At 37.8% G+C, this 26,523-nt stretch overlaps 1 protein-coding gene across 8 annotated transcripts in view; it reads right to left on the bottom strand.

Annotated features, from left to right (window-relative positions):
- Positions 1 to 26,523, bottom strand: part of NCOA2 (nuclear receptor coactivator 2) — a 198,042-nt gene that overhangs the window by 52,389 nt on the left and 119,130 nt on the right. For all 8 annotated transcript variants that reach the window (XR_012622404.1, XM_074817590.1, XM_074817599.1 and 5 more), the window contains one exon: positions 2,978 to 3,081. Coding sequence is in view for 7 of the 8 variants with exons in the window: in XM_074817590.1 (XP_074673691.1) it covers positions 2,978 to 3,081 (104 nt within the window). In the remaining variant the exon portion in view is untranslated. The remainder of the gene's footprint in view (positions 1 to 2,977; positions 3,082 to 26,523) is intronic.

Raw genomic sequence — 26,523 nt, 5'->3', positions numbered from 1 at the left:
TGTTCCATTTTTAAATTACAAAATAATAAAATCCACAAATAAATGTACAAGTATATACTTTTCTGGACTGCTTCTAAATTAAGACAAACTGGGTCTTTTTTTCTCCTGTTAATTGTTACAAATTCTAGTCTCTGATTGTTTTTTATCATTGCCTTCTTTTTGTTTCTGATCATTCTTGGTTCCTCCCATTAATTCATATTCTTTGGAGAGCTCTCTTATTTCCATGTGCTTTTGTACCATTCATGACATTTTCCTGCTGACTAGTTTAACAATGATTTACAAGATTTAATTAATTGAGGCCCTAATACAATTCTCTATCAGCATCTCTGCTATGGATTAGTATCTTAGACTGCACTTCACTACTGCTTGAAGCTAATGTAAGCATGGCCTCTTTGGTTTAGTCCTTTCTATGTCATGACGGCTCCCTGTACCATCTGAGGATATGAAGAGCTGGACTAGAGAACTGAGTTGGCTGAAAACTAATGCAAGAAAAAAAAAAAAAAAGATGCTAGCCACATCTGTCCCCTGAACTAGCCCACCATGAAACAACATGGTGTTTAGAGCTGGAAGAAGGTTGTGGGTTTGGCTGAACCATTCTGCTTGGCAGTGGTCCACACTTCCATCAATTCAAAGGGATCGCACATCCAAAGCCATAGCAGATGTTTATCAGAGTCCTAAGAAGAAAACTTTCAAAGGCAGAGATGGCAAGCAAGAGATTATGAAGAGATTACTGGCATCCCACAATAATCTTCGGTTTTCCCTACTATTTCCAACTATGGCAACCTCTTTGGCAAGGAAGTTCTCTGTGCTGCTTCCTCACAGCTGCGTCTTGGGTTTACCACAGAAGTGGTCATCTAAGCCTAGACTAACACAGGGCCTTATATGCCAGTCTCCTATTTCTTTCTATTCTGTTAATAAAATAATCTTGTAGGTAAGCAGCACCAGGCTTTGGAGCAAGTTAATACACCAAGCCACTTAAATCTTTTAGAAGCTTCCACTTTTGTAGTAATTTCTTAATTCTGTCCCCAGATGTATGCCACCACAATAAACAACTTCTCTTCAGAGCTACTGGGACAATGGGGAACAAATAATGGACAACATGCTGGAAGAGAAAACAAGAGAACAGATATTATTTTAGATGATATACTGGAATGGAAAATACATTTGTGTTCTTTGAGATCCTGTCAGCTCTCTCTTGACTATTTTTTCACCCTCTCTTCCTATCTTCTTTATGCTTTAACCAAGAAATATGTTAAAATATTCCTCAGAGGCAGCTGCATGATGAATTTTACTCAATTCCTTCAGTTGGAAAGACTCAATACTTTGAGGATTCTTCAGTTTTATTCTTTAATAAAAACAGACAATTATATTTCTAAATAAAATCAACTAATAAACTGTTCATCAGCATTGCCATTTTTATTATTATTTGGCAATGGAAAAGGGTAGGTTTTTTAAGAGTTTGCATAAAGGGGTTCTGTAAAGATGAAATAACTTAATTGCATTTCCTTAAGGAGATAAAGACACAAAGAAAGTATCTGTAGTCTTTTCACAGCAAACCTATAACAACTTTCAGTCCTTTTAAGTGTCTTGGTGAAAAAGGACCACGGTTTATTAATTTAGTTCCACAATCTTTCATTGTTAATATGCAATGGTTTTACTGCGAAGAAAAACTAAATTAAATGGAATAACGGAACAGACGGGTGATTTTACATGTCATGTTTGCTGCAATAGCCAATCATGCAAGATAAGCCAGGAAAAAAAAAAAAAATCATCTTATCCTTATTTTCCCTGTGATTAAAACAGGTCCTTACAATTAAATTAATAGGAAAATAAAGATAAATTTTAACATAACAATGTAAGAGATGAATGTTTAACCTTGCTTGATAGCAAAAACAACACCACTCAATTCAGTAAGCACATATAATAAATATCAAATCAATTAATTTGTTACCCCCACTTTTCAAAGAGAATGTTTTCACTCCAACCTGTCTAATCTTCCTTATGTTTAGTACTGTGATTTTGGAGCTTTTATTTCATACGTAATACAGAAAACTATGTTTTCATCTAACAAATCATGAAAAATAATGCAAATACTTAAAACTGTTACAGTGTGCATCTTGTTCCTGCAACATTCAGAAATGACAGAGTAATTATGCTTCTGCCAAAGTTGGTTCCTTTAGCTTGATTCAGAGTTTGTGTTTGGTTTTATCTAAAGTAACATTTATTTTTCCTTACAGATAAAGTCCACAGTCAGAACAGGAATAAACAGTTTGCAAGTGAGCTTAAGCAGATAAAGCAGTAATGCCAAAGGACAGTAGCATACGACATTAGGATCCCAGAGAACGTACCTACCCAACATTACTGTTAATACATTTAGAAGATAGATTTTAACCATGCAGTCTTTTGGGATATCAAAATAACAGCAAAATCAGACAGAAATCTTAACTGAACAAACTGAAGTACATGTCTTGAAAAGCTCTCATAGATTACTTTCATATTCTAGAGGGAAGAGTCATGCTGTAAGTGCTGAAATGATAAATCATTAAAACAATATAGCAATGACATGCAATTTTAGAGGAAGTATTATTCATGTGTTTACCACTGTGTATGTAAGCCAATGTTTAGGTACAACAGGTCTTCCAGATCTGTTGTGGTTTAGAACAACTAAAACACGCACATGCAGATACCCAAGACTTGCTACCAGCTGAAGCCCCTCAAGTTGTCTGTGTTACAAAGCAGCAGAATTATCTCTTTCTCTGCCTCTCCCCACCCCAAGTTAAAGAGAGTTTCATCACTGAATCAAACAGAAATATGCTGCCTGCTCTTAAATGACATAAACCTAAGTAGCCAGGATGGCTTGTCTCTCTTGACCATTCTTTTACAGCGACCTCTGACTGCACTTTTTCATTTCATTACACTGCTTTCCATCCTAGGGGGAGCAGAACTGGCTTAAATAAAGGAATTTTGTGCTCTTCACCTCAAGCATCATTGGTCCAAGTGCATCCTTGTCGATGACACTCTGACCCGTAGATGATACATCTGCTTTCTGCACTTCATCTTCATTAGCTGCTGCTGCTTTTTCTGCAATAAGGAAAACTACGTGTTAAATGACAGAACAGTGCTCTCGAAGTGATACAGTAAGAGCCCACAGAGTATTGAGACTAGCTATGAAACAGTTACAGTGCTACAGTTCTGAAAATGAGATTAAAGAGTCTCCCATAATGATTCAACAGAAGCATAACTACTGTATTTGCTTCTCAGTTTTGAAGTTTTATGACACAAATGAAATAATTTCTGCTGTTTCTCTGCTAGACATTTTACTAAACTACAAAATGTAACACTGGACAAAGACAAGGGCTCCTCATGACGGTGCAATGAGCAAAAGCCAGGATCAAGGTGTATTAAAAGACTGATCTGCACAACGACTCACAGCTGCACAACTTTTCCACGATCGCTATATTTAGAAGGAAAAACGTAAGTCTGCAATCTACTGTTTCAGTACTGAGAAACAGCAGTCTCATTTCTGTTCCCATGCCTCCACCCATATATTTACTAGCACATAATTTTCATACTGCCTTATTTACCAATATGGTATTAAAACTACATACAATTTCAAGTGATGTATTTGAAAATTACAGGCAAGAAAATAATGCTTTAAGGTTTCTGGACCATAATGCCACATATTACTAGATGTTATATACAGTATCACAGATCATATCCAACTCCAAACATAAGGGATATTCACACATACTGGAACTTTCAAATCAAGAGGGTTTTTATTCCCTATCAAGTAATGGACTGCATTAATTTTTCTATTCCAAGAATTATATTGGTGCTTAAGGGAGAAGTAATAAAAGTAATAAAAACACTATACGAAATACATATTCCACATTGTAAGTTAATGAGACAAGTAATTTTTTGTTGCTAGTTCTATTCTCAAAACATTCTTTTATTATTTTTCAAGCAATTATGTAGAAGGTAGGGCTATACTGCAATCTAGAATGTTAAAAATAATTAAATATTTTTATTTTTAATATTATGCAATAGGTTATTTTAATAAACATGAAAGCACACTGAAATTATGATAACAAACATTTATGCCTTCTACAACAATAAACCAGAAGAAGATTCATTACAGGAATTACTGAAAGTACCATGTGCGGATGGAGCAAAGGGTCTTTGGAAAATCACCCTTAGTGAAAATTAAAGCATCAGTCATACAAATTGAAATGTATCCAAATGTACAGTATTTTCCACTATCTGTAGATCTGCAATACTGCAGCCAAAGTTCCTCTGAACTCTTTCCTTGGCAGAGGTTATAAGGTCAGTGTGAATATACGCTGCTTAAACATACAGTAAAGGAACTGCTTCTGAGAACCCCTGGGTGCTCTCCTATCAGCAATCACCTGCTGGCAATAAGGCTTTGGTCACTCAGGCTGTCTCATCCTAGATTTCTATGGTTTCTTGCTTTCATGAAAAAACAGTCACAAAAATCTTAGCTGTCTTCTCAGGGTATGTTCATACACAATATAACACCATTGTGAATAATGATGAAACAAAATTATTCTTAAAATGGACTTTTTCAAGTAATGGAATAATTTTAAATCACTTTGATTAGCATAATCTGATAGAAATAAATACACTAGAAAAAACCATTGACCACTTAAACTCACCAGGACACAAAATTAGTATTTCTGGTTTGGACTGAGGAGTGCAGTGGGATTTTATTTTTTTTTCTTTTCTTTCTTCTTCTTTTGGTAAAAAGCAAAGATTAGGTGTAATGGAAAAAAATTGAACAGTCCTTCCCATACTACAATACAGCAGAGTTGGCACCATATGATAATACAATACTGAAAATATTTTCTAAAAATTGCAAAAGAATTCTAAAAGATTCTAAAAATAGGGTTGAGCTTTTAATAAAGTGGTGATGATATTCGTTTCCCATCTGTTCCTGGTAGCATAAAGTGATCCCTGGTTTCACACTGCAAAGTATTATAATGGATACAGATACCAGCTTCCTGCTTTCATCCCCTCACTCCTTCAACCACTAATACTATCTTGAGTATTGGAGAACATGGGATTATTCTCTATGTGCTAGAAATGGAGGGGCTACAGATATGGTCCAGCAATGATGTGCAAGCACATTCTTTACACGGTGTTTCCTCATTTCACCTATTTACAAAGACTACTTGTACTGATTATATTTCACATAATACAAAACATTTACTGAAGTTCACTCTTACAACCACGGAGTTCATACAAACCACCAATAACATATCTATAAAAATAACTGTTCTCCTTTATGCACAGAGGTGAGGTTTCATACAAAGAAAAAGGAGAAAGTTTTTAATTACTATAATTTAATTATTATAACTATATAAACACAGAAGCTGCAATACCAGGAGGGACCAAGGACCTCTCAAGCCTCACATCCAGTCCCTGACAGTGGCTGCTTTCCTCTGGTTCCCCGTTTCTCCATTTCAACCTTTTGACCCCTGACCGCTTCCATTCCATCATCAGCTGTCCCTCACAACCATTCAACCTCTCCATTTTCTTTTCCCTTAGACACCCTTTTCCACAGAGGGCCCAACACCTTTGTGGGATCAATATACACCATGCTTGCTCAAGGGAAAAGTGTAATGAATGGAGAAAATATGAAAATGCTATTTAGACACAAATGTTACCTACCTGCCTCTCCCAGTGATGGTGACACCATACACTACACTACTCATGATGTTTGGTTAGGCATTCTGAAAAGCTTTATAAATCACAACTGCTCCAAAATCATAGACATCATAATTGGATCTGTAACTTGATTGTGTAAGAATTTAAGTGGCCAGAGAGCTTAGAAAAGGCTACACATTCAGGCCACATATCCCTATATATTTATTTAAGTGGCATTGTATAGGAAACCATGGCCTCAGACAGCCTCTGAGTAGGACCAGCAGTAAGTTATGTCGATGTTACAAACTACAGCTACAGAGAATGTTCAACTATGCATTAAATTATCCATTTTTGTGACTGAACTACAAAGCCCCTCGTGAAGACTGTATCAGCACATACAGGAAAAGTAAGTGCAAACCCTGTCAGCAGTGTCAACCTGACAGTCAGGCATGGTGAATGTCTTGAAATGTGAATCTTTTGTTCAGTGATACAACACACGGGGCTAACTGAGAACAAAAATTTGTTGCAGGAAGGTTGGAAAAAAACCAACTGATACACAAATTCCTAGTGCCAACAACACTCATGCATTTATCACGGGTCAGTATTTTTTGTTTTTCTTAGCAGTTACAGCTTCTGGCGTTAAGTTGTGGAACCAAAATATGAAGTTTACTGTTCCTTTTTTTACTTCTATCTTTTATAGATTCACTGGGGGCCCTACAAATAAATCAAAAAGCACAGAGAGTTTATTATTTCTACATTAGATTAATGATTTTTGAATGTTAGGGGTTAGGAAAATAGCTGCAGAGGCCCAACCTTGCAGAGCCTCTCAGAAGCCTTTTTTCCAGCCCCACGGGAATTGCTGGTATTACCCTGTGACTAACCACAGCCACTAGATTTTTTCCACTGCGGCCACTAACATGGAGAGTGGGAGCTGGTTCCCTGATCTCGCACCTTCCAGTGATGCTGCCTCCTAGAACAGTGATGCCCCTGTTCAAATCTAAAATACCAGGAAAGTGTTACCAGGCATCTGATGGGCACAGCGGTTAAAGCAGAGCAGAGGTTTAGTATGGAAAGAGAAATACAGCCTTGTGCCGTTGGAGGAAGTGAGCGGGGTAGAAAGGGACTTCCCATGGCTTCACCTCCACACAGGGAATTCTCCACTAGAAAGGGAACGCTAAATTAGAAACTGGTCCCATCCTTATGAATATGGCTACCAGGGATCAAGCATATTTTATCTAAATTACAGCAGAATAAACTTCATGCACATGAAATAATTATTAGCTTCGCTCAATTAAGAGTTTAGCCTAGAGAGAAAAAAAAATTTAAATAAAATAGAAGTACTCCTGAGAGAGATACTACAAAGAATATATACATTCAATCATGTAGCATTTTAGTGATGTGTGTAATTTAAACAGTCGGTATGTTTACAATTGTATAAGCAGTAATACACTAAAATACATATTAGCATTTTCAATTGGGCATCTTACTAGTGATCATAAACTGTATTTACTTTTCTATGTTAATATACAGAAGAAAGAAGAGGAAAAAAAGCCCTCACAAATACTTTCTGACAAATTTATCAGTGGGAAAGCCTCAAGCTTTATTTGAAACTCATTTCAGATTCTGAAAGCAAACCTTTGTGAAATCACATTAGTTTAACAGAAATTTGTAAGTCTGAGTAAAAGAAGCCAAAAGCAATAGTTTGAAGTCTCCTGCTACATTTTAACTTAGTAAGCCTTCCTGGTTTTCCATCTTCCCAACTCCAGCTATGTCAGTTCTCTCTGGATTTCTGACAGCAGACTCAGAAGTGCTACTGACAGGCATCGCCTTCTCTTGGTTGTGTTTCAAACCCTCCCTTCCTACAGGTGGGCAGGCAAGGACCAGCTGAACCACCCGAAAAGCTCACTTTGTATTCAAGCTCTACTCCAACTTCCTTAATGAAACCAGCTACAGAAATATTTCCCCCTTTCAAAGTAAAGTAAAACCATAGCCTCTGTAGGGACTGCAAAAAGATGAAGCATAATCTGAACGCAAAAATTTGCATCAACACACATTTAGTTTATTTTTCATAGCAGAAACACTTAAGGTTCTTCTTAGAACAAGAGGAGAAAAAAAGAGATGCTGGTGAAACCCTGGACAGGGCAGCACCCATGCTCTACAAACTGCCGAGGAAAGACGTCAAGAAAAAAAGCAGTGTAACAGGCAGAATCCAATTGATTATCCAATCCTGTTTAAAACAGGACTTCTCAGGTGCCCCATATAATTCCTGTTCTTCATAATTTTCTGAAATTGCTATTGTCAAACCCTTCTCAAATCATATACCCTCATTTATATAGTAATAGGTTAAAAATATAAGCAAATAGATTTATTATAAAGGATACTAGAAGGCTTAACTCTGCAATTAGAAAAACCACATGAATCAAGAAAGATCCTTATAACAACAGCAACATCACTTGAAAGTGATTGTAAATGCTATATAATGTTTAAACATGCAATTAAATGTTACACTGCAACTGTCTTGAAAACAACTTATCTTCTCGATTTCGTATGCATTAGCCAACTACTTTTGTCTTGCCTCATTCATATTTGTGAGTAAGTTTACCCTGTGTGGTCCTTTTGATCTCTCCTGAATAGCCGTGCAAAAATAAAATCCAAACAAACAATCTAGGAAACAGTGAAAGTATGTAACTGGCCAAAGATAAAGGTAGGTACAATATTAAAAACTAATGTTAACATATAATAGAAAGTATACTTAGCAAGCTGCTAAATTTTAGTTGACATTACAGTTTTAAGTATTAGATTTAATAACATTTGAAATATTAGATTTAATAACATCTGTATATGGCTTGCTAAGTAATGATGTTGGCTGTGGTAACAGACAGGAGCTTTTTAACATGAATAAGGCTATACAAAAGGTACCTTCAAATGGATTGACTTGAATAAAAAACCAGAAAAACAACAAGAAAGAAAGCTTGTATTTGGTAATGTGAGTAGTTTTGGATCACTACACATGATGAAGCAAAGCAGTGAAGAATGTGTAAGTTATTTTGATGCTTGGTTAACCACAGGGAAAGCAGCTCTGCCTTGTAGCTGCGTAATTCAAAGCACTATGATCCATAGCTCGCATGGAACTTGATATCCACATGCACGTTTCTTACCCAGCTCCCATTGCCTCGACACAAGTTGTTTTTTCTCCGTGAAAGCAAGTAATTTTTCAAAAGACCAGTGCCCAAGAAACAGCAACTATTTCATCAATCAATTTTAAGACCAGCTTATCCTATCCCTGTGAATAAAGTTAGCTACTATTTTAGGGAAGTGATTATGTAGTGAGGTTGCTCTTTCATCATACAGCATACATCTGTCCAGAGCAAAGAAGCTATTAGTCTCGAATACATCTTTTTCCCCAGAAACTATAGATCAAATCTTACAGGAAAAACTATGCCACATCTCAGGAAGGTTTTAGGAGGTAAAACAAGGGAGAATTATGCATCTGCACCAAACTAAAATTAGAAAAGCTGCCATATGGCTCTGTGAAGCCAGCAGCACGTTCTTATTCATTAGGAAGCATTCTGCTAACATAAAAACACAAGGCCTTCCTGTGCTCTCCAAATGTGTTTATCTTTTCAACATTAATGCACGATATATCATCAGGCTGCTGAAATCTCCTGCAGTGCATATTAAAAAAGCACAGCTGCACTTTTTCTCAGCACGTTTATTCACTATGAGCAATCTAAGAGCACAGTTTTGCCCACCTCCCTAACACACGTCTCTCTTGTTAGCACAGCTTGGATCCCCTTTGGTTGGAAAGGGCTGAGCGCCCACCTGCCTGCTTGCCTGCCCAGCCCAGCTCAGGCCAGCCCAGTAGCGCCCTGCACCCCCCCATGCCCCAGCTCCACTCATCACACGGTTTCGCTTCATATTTACTACTGCTGGTGGAAGCACACTTAAACGGTAAATGACCCCAGGGCTTAAGCTAAAAGCCCTTGGAAAGCTGTAAGCTCAATTACTCGCTCAGGAGTAATAGCACTTACAACACCACAATTTCTTCTTCACAGTATTTTCAACTTTTAATTGGCACAGCTGCTCTCCCGTCCCACACATACCTGCCCCACCTTCCATCTGCAAAGAAGCATCAGTAAGACAAAAAGCTTTGCATTCTCACAAAAACATCAAATACAGGTAAACTTTCATGGAGCTTTTCAAGCTTTGAGCGATGCCTGCTCTTAGAAAATTCAGTAACAGTAGCCAGTGTATAAAATTTTCATGGACACTGAAAGTAAAACAAGCACTGAAAACCCATGATGGATGGATGTATAGCAACAAATGGAAGTAATAATACATAAAATTAATACTAGTTTCATTTATCTTAATAATTTTGACATTTCTCCATCATTCTTTTTTTTTGTACAAGTCAGCACTTTTGTCACCCAATACAACTTCTGTAGGAAGTACTGCCTGAGAAATAATTGCCCCCAGCTCAGTTAAACTGGAACAAGGACAAAAATAATGAAATTCAACTCACCAAGAATAATATTTAAATGCTGGACAGAAAGGAGCCTGGTACGTCTGTATGTATTTTTTGCTAAATAATTTAATACGCATTTTACTACCCTTTCCTTGGTTTCTTCTCTTCCCCATTCTCGTTTTGCCTGTCTTTTCTGTCATCACATCCACAATCCCTTTTTTCTCTCATTATTACAAAACTCGATGGTATACTTCTTGGAAGTGAGGAAGAGGACAGGCGGCAGCCCCTTCCTTCCTCCCGTTGCCCCAGGAGCCAGTTGGCTCCAAGCCCCATGAGCTGGGGTATCACAGTGGCCGTGCTCCTGGCACACAGCCCCATTCAGAGCACCGAGGCTGTGTCTCAGCCTCTATAAATATACTTAAATAGCTTCTCTGAAGATTCCTAACTCTTGGATTTAACAGCGGCAACTAAAAATGACAATGTTATTTACAGAAATAGAATTATTTGCAGAAATATGTACCTACTATTCCCAGATTTATCTGCTTAATGCAGTGGCAGAGATTATTCACACCTGAAATTATCTCAGAAGGTCACTAGTTTCTGGTAAATTAAGGACTGGGGACTGAAGTAAAACCCAGAATTACAACCCATTTGCTGCTGCTTAACTGAAGAATAAAGTGTCCTATCCGAGACTCCAAATCCTCAATGGCTTGATGCATCCCCAGCATGCAATAAAAATATAAAACAACACATCAAGTAAAATAATTTCCCTGCTGAGATTATTTTTAGTATTTTTATTTATCAGTAAAGACACAGAACAACTGTCATCCTATCATTTAAGTGCAATCTAAACTAAGACTAAAAGCAACCCTGGATCCAGAAACTTTCTCACCTCATGCCTCAGTTTAAACATCAAACAACCACATTGTGAGTAGAAAGTTGTTTTTCATCTGTTGAATGTGGAATTAAGCTTCCATCATGACCATCACCTACTGAACCCCTGGACATGCTGCAACATTGACCTTTTCCACTAAGTGGAAAGCAATATAACTGGGTGTAGTTTTATTCCTGCAGAATTTTAAGACAGGTCTTAGCTTATCAAAATATTTGAGTACATTCAACATACGCTTTTATATAAAATGAAAGGGTGTGCTTAACTTGCAAACTGACAAATTGAAAGTGTGTGTACATATTCCTGTGTTTTTAAGCTATAGTCTTTCCCTCTTCTCCAAAAAGACCACTAACACTTATCTTTCCAGTGTATACTGACTGACTAGAGAGAGAGCATAAATAAATTAAACGTCGAAGGTGGTGCCTGCCCAGGAGACCTCCTTATCAAAAGGCCAAAATCCAGGATGGTGCTGAGAATTTATAATTTTCAGTGGTTTAAAATGCTTTTTTAAATGTTGGGGTTTGGGGATTTTTTTGCATTTACACTTCCTACACTTCTGACTGGTTGTGGTGTAATTTAGAATAAGTGCCTAAAATACAGTACTTAGACAACACAGGAGTACACATAGTAGATTAAGTACATTGGCTATCCATGCCTTACCCAAAAATACCCTCAATTTAATCAGTCATTTGTTATTCTATTCTGGAATCAGATAAGCAGATTCAAATATATGTATCTGTAGCTGTATACACAAACACTTACATATCCGTGAAACAGTTTTGCCTCCATTGGTATTTAGATGACTTCAAAGGACTCACGTAAACTACTAAACTGTACATGATAACAAACGCCATGCACCCATCAGCAATGACCTAAAAACTGTTACATTAATATGGCTGAATTTCAAAAGAAAGAGCCAAGCTAACTGACCTCTGCACTGAAATATTAGATATAAATATTTGGCATCACTCAGTTTAACAAAGTAATTATTTTCTTTGGTATGTACTGAATTAGGACAGAAAATTTTACTGTATTTTTTGGCATTTACAATTTTATAAGTGTCAGATATTTACTTAATGAGTAACCTCATCTTGTTTTGATAATTCATCTCTAATAACAGTATTAATATGAATGTCTAAATGGTGGGAGCCTAATGTTCTTTAACATTTTGGCTGAGCTGATGTTTTCAAAGACAAGAAATATGGCAGGATCAGTTAATTTTGTTCAAAACAGGGCTCCATCACTGTCTCAGAAATAATATATTGCTTTCACAAAAGTTAACAGCTCTGCAGTTTGTTCTTTGATGCATAAAAACACAGGCAAGATTTTGAAAACAAAGATACAAGGGTTAACACTCTTTAGACTAAAATCTGCAGATGCAATTGCCAAGCTAATTAAACTTAAAGGTTTCCAAAACTTAGGCCAAAATAACATGCTGGAAAGGAACAGTAATCTAACCAGACACCATTTCTTGAAGCCTTACTCTTACGTACTCAACCAACTGTTAAAAGGAAACAGATGACTCCTGTTCTTCGAATGCCACATCGCCATGATTACAAAATATCTTCCTTATTTTAGGATGCTGATGATAAATCTTTGTGACACACCAGATCATTCACAACAACAGGCAAAGATCTTTTTGCTTTTATAAATTGCCATCAACAACTGCAAAAGTTTTCAAGAGACCTAATATGGCACACCAAAAAGAAATATGATGTATCATGGGCTCCCTATGAGCCCATGAAAGAAAAAAGTTTCCATAATAAAGCATAGGCAAAATGGAGCACAGATAATTGAAGACAGCTAAGGAAGAACAGAAACAAGTTTAATTTAATGTGTCCATGCTAACATGGATATCAGGGCTCCTACTGTTTCTAATAGTTCTGATTAGAGTAGATAAATCTTTTACGAAAAAGCTCTAAATCATTAAGGACAAGTAAAGTTTTCTTCCTATAATAGCCCAGTGTTCAGAAATAGAAGCTGGGGCCCCTGTTCTTGCTTGTCTAACCCACCATCACAGGCCTCAGCCAAACATTTAAGTCAATTTAGAAACAGAAATGTTCCTATTACTGCAAGGAAAGCAGAAGGAAAAACAAAAGCTTCCTAAAAGAACCTGTTTACTTCTGCATGTTAGTTACTTAAAGGAATTTTTAAAATCCAAATCCTTTATGAAACTGTTTAAGATTAATTTCATATATTTCAGTAGCGGCTACCTTACTTCAGGTACAATACAGCATGACTGTTGGAAGGATGGTAATGACTATTAACACATATTGTTTAAGATGTTCTCTAAAATTAAAGAAAAGTTCAGCTTATCTTGTTGCTAAGATTTACATCCAGACAAAGTCACTTTTAATCTCAATTAAATGAATTTGTTCTGTCACATTTTAAAATGTCTGCTAACCGAACTCGTAGGTACAAATGGGGTCCCTTCAATAGACTGAACCATACTTACAACTTAATTAATTAGGCATTATAGAATCATAGAATGGTTTGGGTTGGAAGGGATCTTAAAGATCATCTAGTGTCACCCCCCTGCCATAGGCAGGGACACCTTCCACTAGACCACGTTGCTCAAAGCCCCATCCAACCCGGCCTTGAACACTGCCAGGGAGGGGGCAGCCACAGCTTCTCTGGGCAACCTGTTCCAGTGTCTCACCACATTCACAGTAAAGAATTTCTTCCTTACACCTAATCTAAATCTACCCTCTCTCAGTTTAAAACCTTTATAACCATCCTATCACTACACTCCCTGATAAAAAGTTCCTCCCCATTCTTCGTGTAATGCAGTACACACAAGTACTGGAAGGCTGCTATAATGTCTCCCTGGAGCCTTTTCTTTTCCAGGCTGAAAAACCCCAACTCTCTCAGCCTGTCGTCATAAGGAAGGTGCTCCAGCCCCCTGATCATCTTTATGGCCTCCTCTGCACCTGCTCAAGCAGGTCCATCTCCTTCTTATGTCAGGGGCCCCAGAGATGAACACAGTACTCCAGGTGGGGTCTCACGAGAGCAGACAGGGACAATCACCTCCCTCGACCTGCTGGTCATGCTTCTCTTGATGCAGCCCAGGATATGGTTGGCTTTCTGGGCTGCATGTGCGCATTGCTGGCTCGTAATCAGTTTTCCATCCACTACTGCTCCCAAGTCCTTCTCCTCAGGGCTGCTCTCAATCCACTCATCGCTCAGCCTGTATTTGTGCATGGGGTTGCCATCCATGTGCAGGACCTTGCACTTGGCCTTGCTGAACTTCATGAGGTTTGCACAGGCCCACTGTCAAGGTCCCTCTGGATGGCACCCCTTCCCTCCAGTGTGTTGACCACATCACACAGCTTGGTGTTGTTGGCAAACTTGCTGAAGGTACACTCAATCCCGCTGTCCATGTCGCTGACAAAGATGTTAAACAACACCAGTCCCAGCACAAACCCCTGAGGAACGCCCCTCGTCACCAGTCTCCATTTGAACATCAAGCCATTGATCACAACACTTTGAGTGTGACCATCCAGCCAATTCCTTATCCACTGAGTGGTCCATCCATCAAATCCATGTGTCTCCAATATAGACAAAAGGATGTCATATAGGACAGTGTCAAAAGCTTTGCACAAGCCCAGGTAGATGACGTCAGTTGCTCTTCCCTTATCCACCAATGCTGTAAACCTGTCATAGAAGGCCGCCAAATTTGTCAGGCATGATTTGCCCTTAATGAAGCCATGTTGGCTGTCACCAATCACCTCCTTTTCCATATGACCTAGCATAGTTTCCAGGAGGATCCACTCCATGATCTTGCTGGTCACAGAGGCGAGACTGACTGGCCTGTAGTTCCTCACGTCCTCTTCATTTCCCTTTTTAAAAATGGGGGTTATATTACTCCTTTTCCAATCAGTGGGAACTTCACCGGACTGCCACCGGTTCTCAGATATGATGGACAGTGGCTGAGCCACTTCATCCGTCACTTCCCTCAGGCCCTGTGGATGCATCTCGTCAGGTCCCTTGGACTTGTGCACCTTCAGGTTCCTTAGATGGTCTCAAACCTGAACTTCTCCTACAGTGGGTGGTTCTTCATTCTTCCAGTCCCTGCCTTTGCATTCTGCATCTTGGGTGGTGTGGCTGGAGCACTTGCCAGTGAAGACTGAGGCAAAGGTGCTGAGTACCTCAGCCCTCTCCATGTCCCAGGTAACCAGGTCTCCTGTATCCTTCCAGAGAGGGCCCACATTTTCCCTAATCTTCCTTTTATCACCACTGTACCTATAGAAGCTTTTCTTGTTGCCCTTCATGTCCCTGGCCAGATTTAATTCTATCAGGGCTTTTGCCTTCTTTAGCGTGATCCGTGGCTGCTCAGACAGTTTCTCTGTATTCATTCCCCTCAGGTCATCTGTCCTTGCTTCCACCCTCTGTAGTCTTCCTTTTTGTGTTTGTTACTGTTTCTTATTCTCTATTTCAGAGCCATGAAGTAGGGATCAGCATCTACTCTTAAATAAGTCAGTATAATCCATAAACAGAAAAATAATTAAACACAAACAGTATCACTGTCTGTATTTTCTCATTGAGCTTTATCAGTTCTCCTCTGAGAAGAAACTTCACCCTGCCTTAAAAACAGCTCCCTTAACCACAGGTGGCTAGCAGCTCAGTGGAAAGGATGCTCCATGTCACAGCAGTGGGCGCTGCCATAGCTGGCTCTGTAGCTTTGCTGCTCTTCCCCAGCCCCAAGCTCCTGATGCAGCGCAGGCTGGGAGTGAGGTGCCCCCGCTTGCCAATTGTCGCATGGAGTATGCTGAATAAATGTGGCTTTAACCTGGAAATGTTGAAGATTAAGGTCTCACTCCACTCATGTCTCTCCTTGGCACAAAGGCTGGTGATGCAGGTCTGCAGCCAAGCCCATGCATCAGATCAGAATCAGGTCATCAGATCATAATCCAGAACCTTCTCCTCCAGTCTGCAATTTATTTATTTGCTTGCAAAAAGGAACATGGGTGCCTGCTCCTCACTTCACCTATTAAAACACCAACAGGTGAGACCATTTAAATAATAGTTGTTATTCCCACTGGATTATGGGTTTGCCTCAGCCTAAACATTTAAGGATACTGGGTTTTGAGCTAAGTATCTAAATTCTAAGGCATCTGTAGATCTGGGCCAAAGTCCTTATTTAAAAAAAAAAAAAAAAAGAAAGAAAGAAAAAAAAAAACCCCAAACACAAAAACCCTCAACAAAAGAAATCAAACCCCCACCTTTGGAAAGGGTTTAAGATGTTGAGATAAAGGACATATATCCCTTGTCTGAGCTTCAAAGAACGAATGAATGACAACACCCATGACCATGGCAGAGCTTGTGGAAAGGAAGGGTATTCTTGCACCATAACTCACATTGACCCTGAGAAAGCTAATATCCTCCTTCAGTTATATTTAATAAAGGTTTTATAGACTGGCTTCTCTGCCAGTATCACTGATACAAAGAAGCAAGGAAAAAAAAGCTTACTGGGCATCTTTACATTTTATATTGCCAACTGCAAACACATAATTATATTTTGAACATTAAGTACAATGGCCTGACAAGCTGTATTACAATGTCCAGTTAAAATCAGCATCTCTAGCAGCTAGACAGATGGTAACTCAACTTTCAAGCTTAATAGTAAACACAATAATACTTGATATCGATCGGTGTAACACTCAACAATTCATTAGTAAGTTCTGTCACATTCCCTAAAACTATTCCATGATTTCTTACTGCAGCACTAAGAGAAAAAACAGTACCAGAGAAACAACAGTGAAATGGAATAAAACTGCCACAGGTATGGTGATGCTGGTCCCAAAAATATGGTTAAAGCCACACTGAAGGCAAGAGAGCATCATGGGGAAGAAGTGAAACACAAAACACAAGACAATTATTAAAAAGGAGAGAAAAGTAAACAGCAAAGGCTGAAAATAAAGACCTTCAAGAGAAAAGGAAGAAATTGGGAAATACAAAGAAAATCCATTCTACATAAAATACGCTTTTGACAGCTAGCGACAGGGAGCATTGCGTTCAGAAGAGTCAAGAGGGATACCAAGAAATAACTGAAGACAGAAAAATAAATTCAAACATTCAAATACTTCCTCCAGGTTAAGGACGTGAAAGGTTTTGTACTAAAGAAGGAAGACAAGAAGAATTTTATGTTATTGGCACAAAATACCTCAATATTTTTCCACCAAACACCAAAACAAAAAAAACAAAAAAAACCTAAATGAGGGTCCCTCTGAGTTTTCCAATCTATACTTAGAATTTAGAACCTTGATATCTATTCCTTTTTTTTTTTTTTTTTTCATTTCCAAGTGAATCAATTGTTATATTTAAGCAGACTTCCTCTTCAATGTTGAACACAGGCCCAGACCTAATTTGACATAGAATAACCTGTCTCTGGAAGGCATCTCCTTCTGAAGGCTCATGGGAACTGCAGGTTGTTCCAAGTCTTTCTAGGCAATTGTGCCTCAGAAGAAAAAGTACCAGTAAAAGGCTAATGCTCTTCATGCTTACACATCTTAAGATGATGAGGGACCACTCTAACTGTCTAGCCAGATGTCTGTAATGCATCCCAAAATGTTTCACCAAGTGACTCCTGCATCATGCCAAGAACCTCCACTGAATTACAACATATATTTTGAAGGACATTCAAATCTGATCAGGAGGGCTGACAGAACCTACGAATTTCTTCATTAAATTGCTTCAAATTTCAATTAGCTTTCCACTAAGAATCTGCACCTTATGTATGAGTCAGCTTTGGCCACCTATTCCAGCTGTTAGGCTGTATCCTGCCTTTGTGTGTTAAAGAGTCCTCTGTGGCAGGCATATTGCGTAGTTCCATTTCACTTTGTGTCAGTAAGCAAAGCAAGGTTTGCAGGGACATGCCTTTTGGCTTCAAGATGAATAGAGGTACCACACTGCTACTTCTTCCAAAGGGGCACGTGGATACTATTTTCAGATAACATGGCAATATCTGGAGCATCTCCAGTTAGTATCTACTTTGAAAGTTTTCTACTTTAGCAGAACTTAAATTTATATACTTTTCTGTCCCCATCTTCTGACATATGCTCTGATCTTGTGCGAGTTAAAGAAGAGTGGTTTGCTTTCAGAGGGAAGAGGGAAAGTATGTGTGTGTTAAGCATGTAGTACACTCTGGACTACCCATTGTCTTGTAAAATACATACAGATGCCAACACACTTTAACAATGAAAGGAAACACAAGGCATATATATCTTGGCTCTCTAACCATTTGTCTGAAGATATTCACGGGGAGCTCAACAGTGTACATGACAGAGCAAGTAACTGATCATTTGCCACGTCATCCTTCAAACTTCAGTCTGTTTTTTTCCCCAGTCGCATACTGTGGGTTTTCATAAAAGAAACTGAAAGCTGATGTAGTAATTGTTTTTCATACTCTCAGTCATTTCACATTCAAGGACCACTATTTCTAACTGCATATGCAGAATCTTTTACAGAAATAACAAATGCATGACTTAGAACAGATGCAATTATCTTCGTTCTAGTTTGAACACAGAGGAGCCTTTGATCGATACCTCTTTAATGTGCTGCGAATCCACAGGTTTTCAGGATTCAAACATGGTATGAAAGGCATTGCACCCTATTGTGAGTAAATATTATATTATCACTTTTCAGGCTGCAGTCTTTAAAAAGAAAAGATAAAAGAAGCTAGGTTCCTTATAATAGATGATCTTATTTTGACTGAAGTATCATCACTACTCTCAGTAAATTCATTTGCTATTCCATAAATTAAGCTCCACAGAGACAGTCAAGGTAACATGAAGTCTCCTTCTTCATTTACTTGCTTTACGTGCTGCTGAGATTAGTACGTTGCATTCACTGATCTAAAGCACACAGCAAGCCCTAGTGTTCTACAGTCAGCACCTTTTACACTGCATACCTTTCAGCAATAAGAGACTACAAACACAAACATTAAGACTCAAATCAGCAGTCCCTGGTTATTATTTAGCACCTAAACTCAGTACTTCTTCTTTAGCACCTAAACTCCATATTTTTTATTGATCACAGAATCATCAAGGTTGGAAAAGACCTTGAAGATCATCTAGTCCAACCATTAACCTAACACTGACAGTTCCCAACTACACCATATCCCTCAGCGCTATGTCAACCCGACTCTTAAACACCTCCAGGGATGGGGACTCCACCACCTCCCTGGGCAGCCCATTCCAACACCTAAGATACCTCTAAAGACAGAGCAGCTGGTGAGAAACACTGGACTCAAGAGCTTAGTTCATACTGTGGAGGACTGGATGTCAGACTATATTTCTGGGGTTTTTTTCCTCCCAAATTTAAAATGCTAAATGCATTTATGATGTTTACAGTTCATAAGAGAATACATGATAAACTGCAAAAGAAAAACTGTAAAGTTTTGAAGTTTAAAGTGCTCAGTAGCAGTTTAAATGTAGCCTGAGAACAATACACTGTCTGTAAGGAGGTAGACTCCAAAATCCTAAATTTCAGGAAGAGATGTCTCCATCTTTCTTCTACAAGACATTTTTTACTACACTCCCAGAAGCACATAGACCACTCTACGATCATTAAATATTAAAGTAAGAAAACCAAAACTTTAATGAAAATATTCCTGCAATGAACAGAGGGAATACTTGAGACATATCCCCAAAGCATGTTATATATATGAGAAGCAGCTCAATCCTTTATAGCATTCCCCACCATTGATATTATAGACCTCTTAGATCTCAACCGTCTTCACAGCTACAGAACATAAAATAAGCAACCATGGTCCACTACTTTGAATGATTTTCTCTCTTAGTCATTTAGAAGGTATGAAAGAAAACAAGATAAAGATCAAAGAAAAGCAAAATACCACTAGGATGCAAACAAACAAGCAAATTTTCATGTTAACACCTGCCAATAATTACTATTTCTACCTGAAAAAGACCACTATCTTAACATTTAGGAGCAAACATTTAGTTTCTCTTCAACTTTGAGCCACAACTTGGGAACCAAAACTTAGACTTCTGGACTAAAACTCCAAGCAAATTATCTCTAGAACTTAAATCATCCATCACTGACAAAATTGAAGCCCACGGACAAGAGACATGTCTTGTTAAGTGACAGTCATTGCCTGACACCCTGCAATACCCAGCCAAGACGGTGGTGGGCATTAGCCCATGGCTCAGTCATTGCTGGCATGCTTGGACCTGTGTTGGAGGAAGCCCCACCAAAGACCTGTAGCGAGATAGATGCTCTCCTCCCGGTCAAATCAAAAATCCTGCTCAGGCTTACCAAACAACCACACAAATGCTACTGTCAGGGTAAGGGAAGGAATGGAAACTCAAGTCCAGAAAGAGGGCAGGGATGGTAGAATCAGGGCTTTCAACAGCTGCCTCATTCCCACAGGTTAGCCTGCTGCCTGCACATCAACATCTTTAGGACCACTCTATTATTGCTCTTGTCAAAATAAAGAATAACAAAATTGACCTAGATCTCCTAATCAGATGATGAGTAAACAGTCTCATTAACTTTGAGGAACAAGGCTATATTTATTCTAAAACAGCAGATAGGACTTCAACCGTGATTAGGAACAAAAAATGACAACAATCCACTAAATCTCATTAAGTGCATAGATTTTACACTGGTTTTACCATTTTTATTACCAGTTTGATGATTATTTTTGTCTGTTTTCTTGAAGGAAGAGAATCACAGAATCACAGACTGGTTTGGGTTGGAAGGGAGCTTTAAAGATCATTTAGTCCATCACCTTTGCCATGGGCAGGGACACCTTCCACTAGATCAGGTTGGTTAAAGTCCTGTCCAACCCGGCCTTGAACACTTCCAATGCTGGGGCTTCCACAGCTTCTCTGGGCAACTTGCTTCAGTGTCCCACCACCCTCACAGTAAAAAATTTCTTCCTTATGTTCAATCTAAATCTACTCTCTTTCAGCTTAAAACCATTGCTCTTTGTCCTGTCACTAGAGGCCTCAGTCTCTCTCTCTCTCATAAGCCCCCTTTATATATCTCTTCTCCAGGCTGAACAATCCCAACTTTCTCAATAGTTTGAGCCTAGTGTGGACACAGCTATATGTCATAAAGGCATATTCAGCTACTCCTCTCATAAATCATATTAATTAAATTATAACACTGCTTCCACAGAAAATTATTAGTATAGCTAAAATGCCATAACTTCTGTGTAGATAAGGCCTAAGCTAACTATTGTGCATGATACACAAGTCCAGTAAAATAAGCAAATCCCAGGAAATTTTCCACTTGATGGGTCTGCTGGCTAATGACTACTTTTCATTGGAGCCAGAAAAGAAACTGATGGTCTGCATTACCTAAAACCAGTTTAAATTCTTCAGTGAATCAGTAGTTCTCTGAGGGCATGCTAGTAGTAAACTGGCAACGTAACTGGATATTTAGCCAAAAAGCTTTACAAAGTACAGAGGAAGATCAAAGCCATTTTCAGTGCACCACTCTCAGCTGTAGGTAGAAGAGACAGCAAAGCAAATTCAGTAATAGATTTTTTTTGTAAATGTTCTGCATAAATTGCTTCACTTCACAGCACAAATTCCTCTAACACTTAATTCAGTCTTAAAATCCCATCAGGCTGAAAGTACAGCACATATAAATAATAATAGCCATGCAGAACTCCTTCAAAAAAAGATTCAAAAATTGGCATAAACTTTAAATCTCCTGCCATCTCAAATATGATTAACATAAAAAAATAGAATTACAGTAAAATTGACCAACTAAAATATTTGCAAAACAAAAAACAACAAACAAAAAACAAGTCTGCATATGCTCTCTTGTCTTAATATCCTGATTTGGTAAGATATTTATGCACATAACTTTAAACCTTTAAGTAGTTCCACTGACTTAACAGGGATTACTCATCTGCTTAAAGTTAGGCAGTTGCTTAAATACATTGTGAAATATGAATCTAAATTCAGATCTGATAAATTCAAAGTAGCAGCAGCCAAAGTAACACCTCATTACAGCTTTAAGACCATGCTGTTTTCCTTTAGCGAGCGAATTTACTTGCATACTGGCCTGGAGGCAACAATCTACTATCTGCTGGAGTGACCCTGTGATTACAAAGTAGTACTGCTACAGGGAAGCAAAAACTGGTTTTGCTATCAAATGTGAAACCAGAAAAAGAAGATATATATGATTAACAACAAGCCTCCCTTTTAAATTCACACAGGTTCCATAGCTCTTGCATGTCTCTCTTCACCAAGTACTTCTTCACCCAACATTGTTTAGCTTTCACATGGTGATTCATTCCATCCAAGGTCTGCCTTGCAAGGCTATTCTGAAAACAAGATCTGACAACTCAAAAGTGTACATTAATAGCTAGACTGATAATCACCACCCTGATATCCCTTCCCTGTACTACTGAAAAGCTGATCTACAGAACACAAAACCTCTTCAGAAACTGGTGACACATGAAAGCTGAACTCTGCAGGAAAATGGAACTGAGACATAAAAATCACATTTGGAGATACTTTGGCACAGTAGGTTGTATCCCACTGTATGTGAATCTAAATAAGACAGGTGGATGCCATTCTAAAAAAAAAGGCCGCAGAAAATAGAAAGGCATGGAGAGTAGAAGGAGAAAAATAAGAGATGCAGACGTGGAGTTTAATAAAAGGTACTCGGGGGACTTGAGAAAGGAAAAAACACATCTTGTACTTAATATCAGGACACATTCTTCAGCACTCCTACTGAAGGGGTCAGAGGAGACTGCTTAGCTAGAGAAACTGCTGAAGAAGCTTAAGGTGATCTTCAGTATCCTCTGTACCTACTGCATTGCTGATATCCAGAGAAGAGGGCAAACGCACAACTAGATAATGAAGAAAGGGAGGTTTCAAAGCCTGAACCAGGAGATGTTCAAGCAGTGAAATGTAACAAATAGTCTCTGCTTTAAAATGTGAGCTATTTACCTGCTGAGACTGAGGTTAGCACGATGGATAAAAAGAGCTTTAAACTAAGGGTAAAGGTTTAATTTTTATATTCTGCTTAATACCAAAAAAAAAAAAAAAAATCAGCTAAAGGGGGACAGAGCAACTAAAAAACAGTAATGAGAAAGAAAAATGCTAACATAATGAGAGGAGTCAGGCAGATGGCAAGATTCAAGGAAAAGGACTATTGTAGGTATGAAATGAGACTGATGTGAAACAGTTCAACTAATTGTAAACTAAGGAAGAGAATCCAGACTCCTTTATTTGCTGTCAGAATTGTTGTCTTCATATATGAGAAAACATTTTTAGCAGTACTTATACAACTGAAATGAATCTGTCTTACGTGCTGAAATTGTTTCTTAAAAAGAAGGTGGGATCCTAAAATCAACCAGACGCTATTGTACTAAATATATTTCTTAAGTACAATCAAATGGCTTTATAGCTTCTTGGCTTTCTGGCATATAAAGGAACATTTATCCCCAGTGGTCTTTACACTTGCCTAAAACAAGCTTTTTTAATTAAGCATGTGCAAATTGGAACTTGCTGTGCTTGTACGCATCTGTGTACATTATGAACATCTCTGTAACATATATGACTATTACTCCTTCCAAGTAACTTAAGACAGACTGCAAATAACAGGAGAACTTACACTTTCATAACCATGTAATACAACCATAAAATCACCATTTCATATTACTTTTATCCTATAAGTAAAAAACTGAATTAATTTTTTCCCAAGTGCTTGAAACTCAAGTCTCAAATACCCAGTAAAAATATTCACTTAAGATTTACATGAATACAACTTCTGTTTCATCTTCATGCTAAAATCACAATTTTTCATCTGCTCTGGACATCCACAAATCTCTATTACTGTAAGGTAATATGGTAAAAGTCCTCAGTAGAAAATTAAGCTTTTGTAAAGAAACTTGTCTTAATTTTCCCCAAGTACTAAAACCATTTCAAAACCCAGATTAAAACTACATGCAATGGCTACATCTTCCAAATATCTTTAATTCTTCTAATGAATTCAGTTGCATGCATATATTTATAACTTGCTTTCAAATTTTAATAAACTGAATCTCTAACATACCACAACTAAAGAATCTTTAAAGTATATACTGTGAGAAACGATGTAAAGATAACAGATATAGTATTGCAAATATATATTTGCATATAAAATAGATCAGGATAACATTATACTAAATTATATAGTATTACTACAGAAAAAATCTATTAGTTTTTTTAGCTACCAGCCCAGCAAGCTTGACATGGGAAATGAATATCAGTCTGTATTTCTTCCTTCCTTGTTTTCATTCCTAGAACCTAGAATAAAGTCTCCTTGTCAAATTTCCGTAGCAGCTATAAAACCTGTTGCTTTCAGTGGCTTAACAAGGTATTTATAACAGACTGTGCTTTTGTAAGTAGATTTTAATGTGCAATTTTATTTAGAGATGAAGAAGAAAATTTGTGAAGAATTCTTAGTATTCGTTTCAAAAATCCAACATCTTTACTTTAAAACTTCTAAATAATAAAACTGTAAAATAAGTTTTCACTAATGTAATTTATTCTGTCTTCGAGGAAATGCAGAGAAGACCCACTGCACAAAAACTGAGCCATCTTAATTTGTCCGTGTTATTGTAGAATCAGTCAGGAATTTCAGCACATTCATTTAGTTTTGTCCTACAGGTATTCAGTGTAACACTGAAAATGAACAAAACATCTTAACTGTAAGAAAACATGATTTTTAACCTGAGCCTCATAGCCCTTTATACAAGTACAGTATTATTTTAATGACTTTGTTTTAGAACTAGATATTGTTAAGATAATGCAAGTGTTTCACCACTGTAAAGGTCTTCTAACACATCTTGGCAGTGGAAAAGCAATCAGAAAGATTTGGAACAACCTAAAAGTTAATGTATTTAAATGATGAATATATACAAGCGCAGGATTCCCAATGTGATGTGATAAACTACCTAAAAAACATGAGACAGCAATAGTAATAGCCTCATTAGGTCTTCAATCTGTTTGCCTTGCTTAGGTCAGGTTTTTTGTGGCGCTTAACAGAAGTATAGGTGTGCCAAACTGTTTGTGCAGTTTGAATGTTAACTATACGTGAGACCTATTTGTTAATGAAATGGCCGTTCCAAAACAATGTTGCATTTCAGACTGTGCTGTCATTTCAAATTTTTCTTAAAAGGAAAAGCCTTTCAAATTTGCGATTACAACAAACAGATGTAGCTTTCATGTAGAAATCTGTATCAAACTTCTAATTAGTTTAAAGGAATAATATCAGGTATTCTAATCTTTGCTTCTGGATTCCGAGATGCTATTAATGTCCACCTTGAAGGTCTCAGTGGTTTGCAATACCCTTTAGAGAGGCTTAAAGTCTAGCCTGTACCAGCTACGAGTTTTATACAAAGACCCAAACAGTTATCAATCTAATTGTTCTCAGCAGAAGAACCCTGTGCAACAAATCAACATCATAAAGAGTAATTTAGTATCTTTATTGCTCAAGGGTTGCAAAGTACTTCTAGCTGTTGAAATAAACAGTATGCATAGCATTTTAGCCTGTCTTTAGAATTGCATTTCCAGTTGTTTTTGCAATAAACGTTTACGAGCTTAGAAAATTAAGTTCACATTCAGCTTTGGTACAATTCTGGCCCAGGACGACTTAAATAATTTACATGTAACCTGGTCTGATGAGCTTGAACATTTTATAACAATATGAAAACTGTTTTTATGATACTGGTCCCGAACAGCAAAACCCTGGATTTGCCAAAGTTGCCATTAGTTAGAGCCAGATTTTCAGACTAGACTTTCTAGAGCTGCTGAGAGAATTACAAGTGGACTAACAGATTTTTCTTTGTAGACCCACTTTCCAGAAAAACACAGATTTTTGTCCTTATCCCTTCTCAGGTAAGGATAAGAAGAATGTGTCTCTTGGTGACAGTGAAACAAAAATCCAAAACTGAAACTGAGAAAAGGAAGAAGAAAAGAAAATAAGGAAAAAACAGTAATCTCGAAAGCCAGCAAGGTACAAAATGATGATGGGCACTGTGCCAGGTTAAGAGGTATACTTCTAATATGGGGCACTGCAGCTTCACTAGAACATCCATTTTAAAAATTATGGCAACCTAACAGCAATAAGAAGAGAACAAGATGAGAAATAGGAACATTCCTGAAGATTAATCAATTAGAGCCACATTGCAGGCAGTTCACACAATTTGACACTTCCCACTTTCCATTTAGCTTTGCACAGGCTGATGTCTGAAACTGCAGACCTACTTATCTACTTGCTTTAGAAGTAAATCTATACCTAAATTATGCAACACGCAATCTCCACTTTTTTAACTTCACACATACAGTATGGAAAAGGAAGCATTATTTTCCCACAGAAATCACAGAATACTAAAAAAGTAAAAGATGTTAATTACAGTGTTTGAAAACCAAAGGAACTGCTCTAAACACAGTTTATAAAGAGATTGCAATCTTCTACAGTAAAAGAAAAATGATACACACCTACTTTAAGAATATGAATCTGCCCCAAACAC

The sequence above is a fragment of the Strix aluco genome, chromosome 1 (assembly GCF_031877795.1).
Source record: "Strix aluco isolate bStrAlu1 chromosome 1, bStrAlu1.hap1, whole genome shotgun sequence".
Lineage (NCBI taxonomy): Eukaryota > Metazoa > Chordata > Aves > Strigiformes > Strigidae > Strix > Strix aluco.
This window is presented reverse-complemented; position numbering and strand designations above follow the sequence as displayed.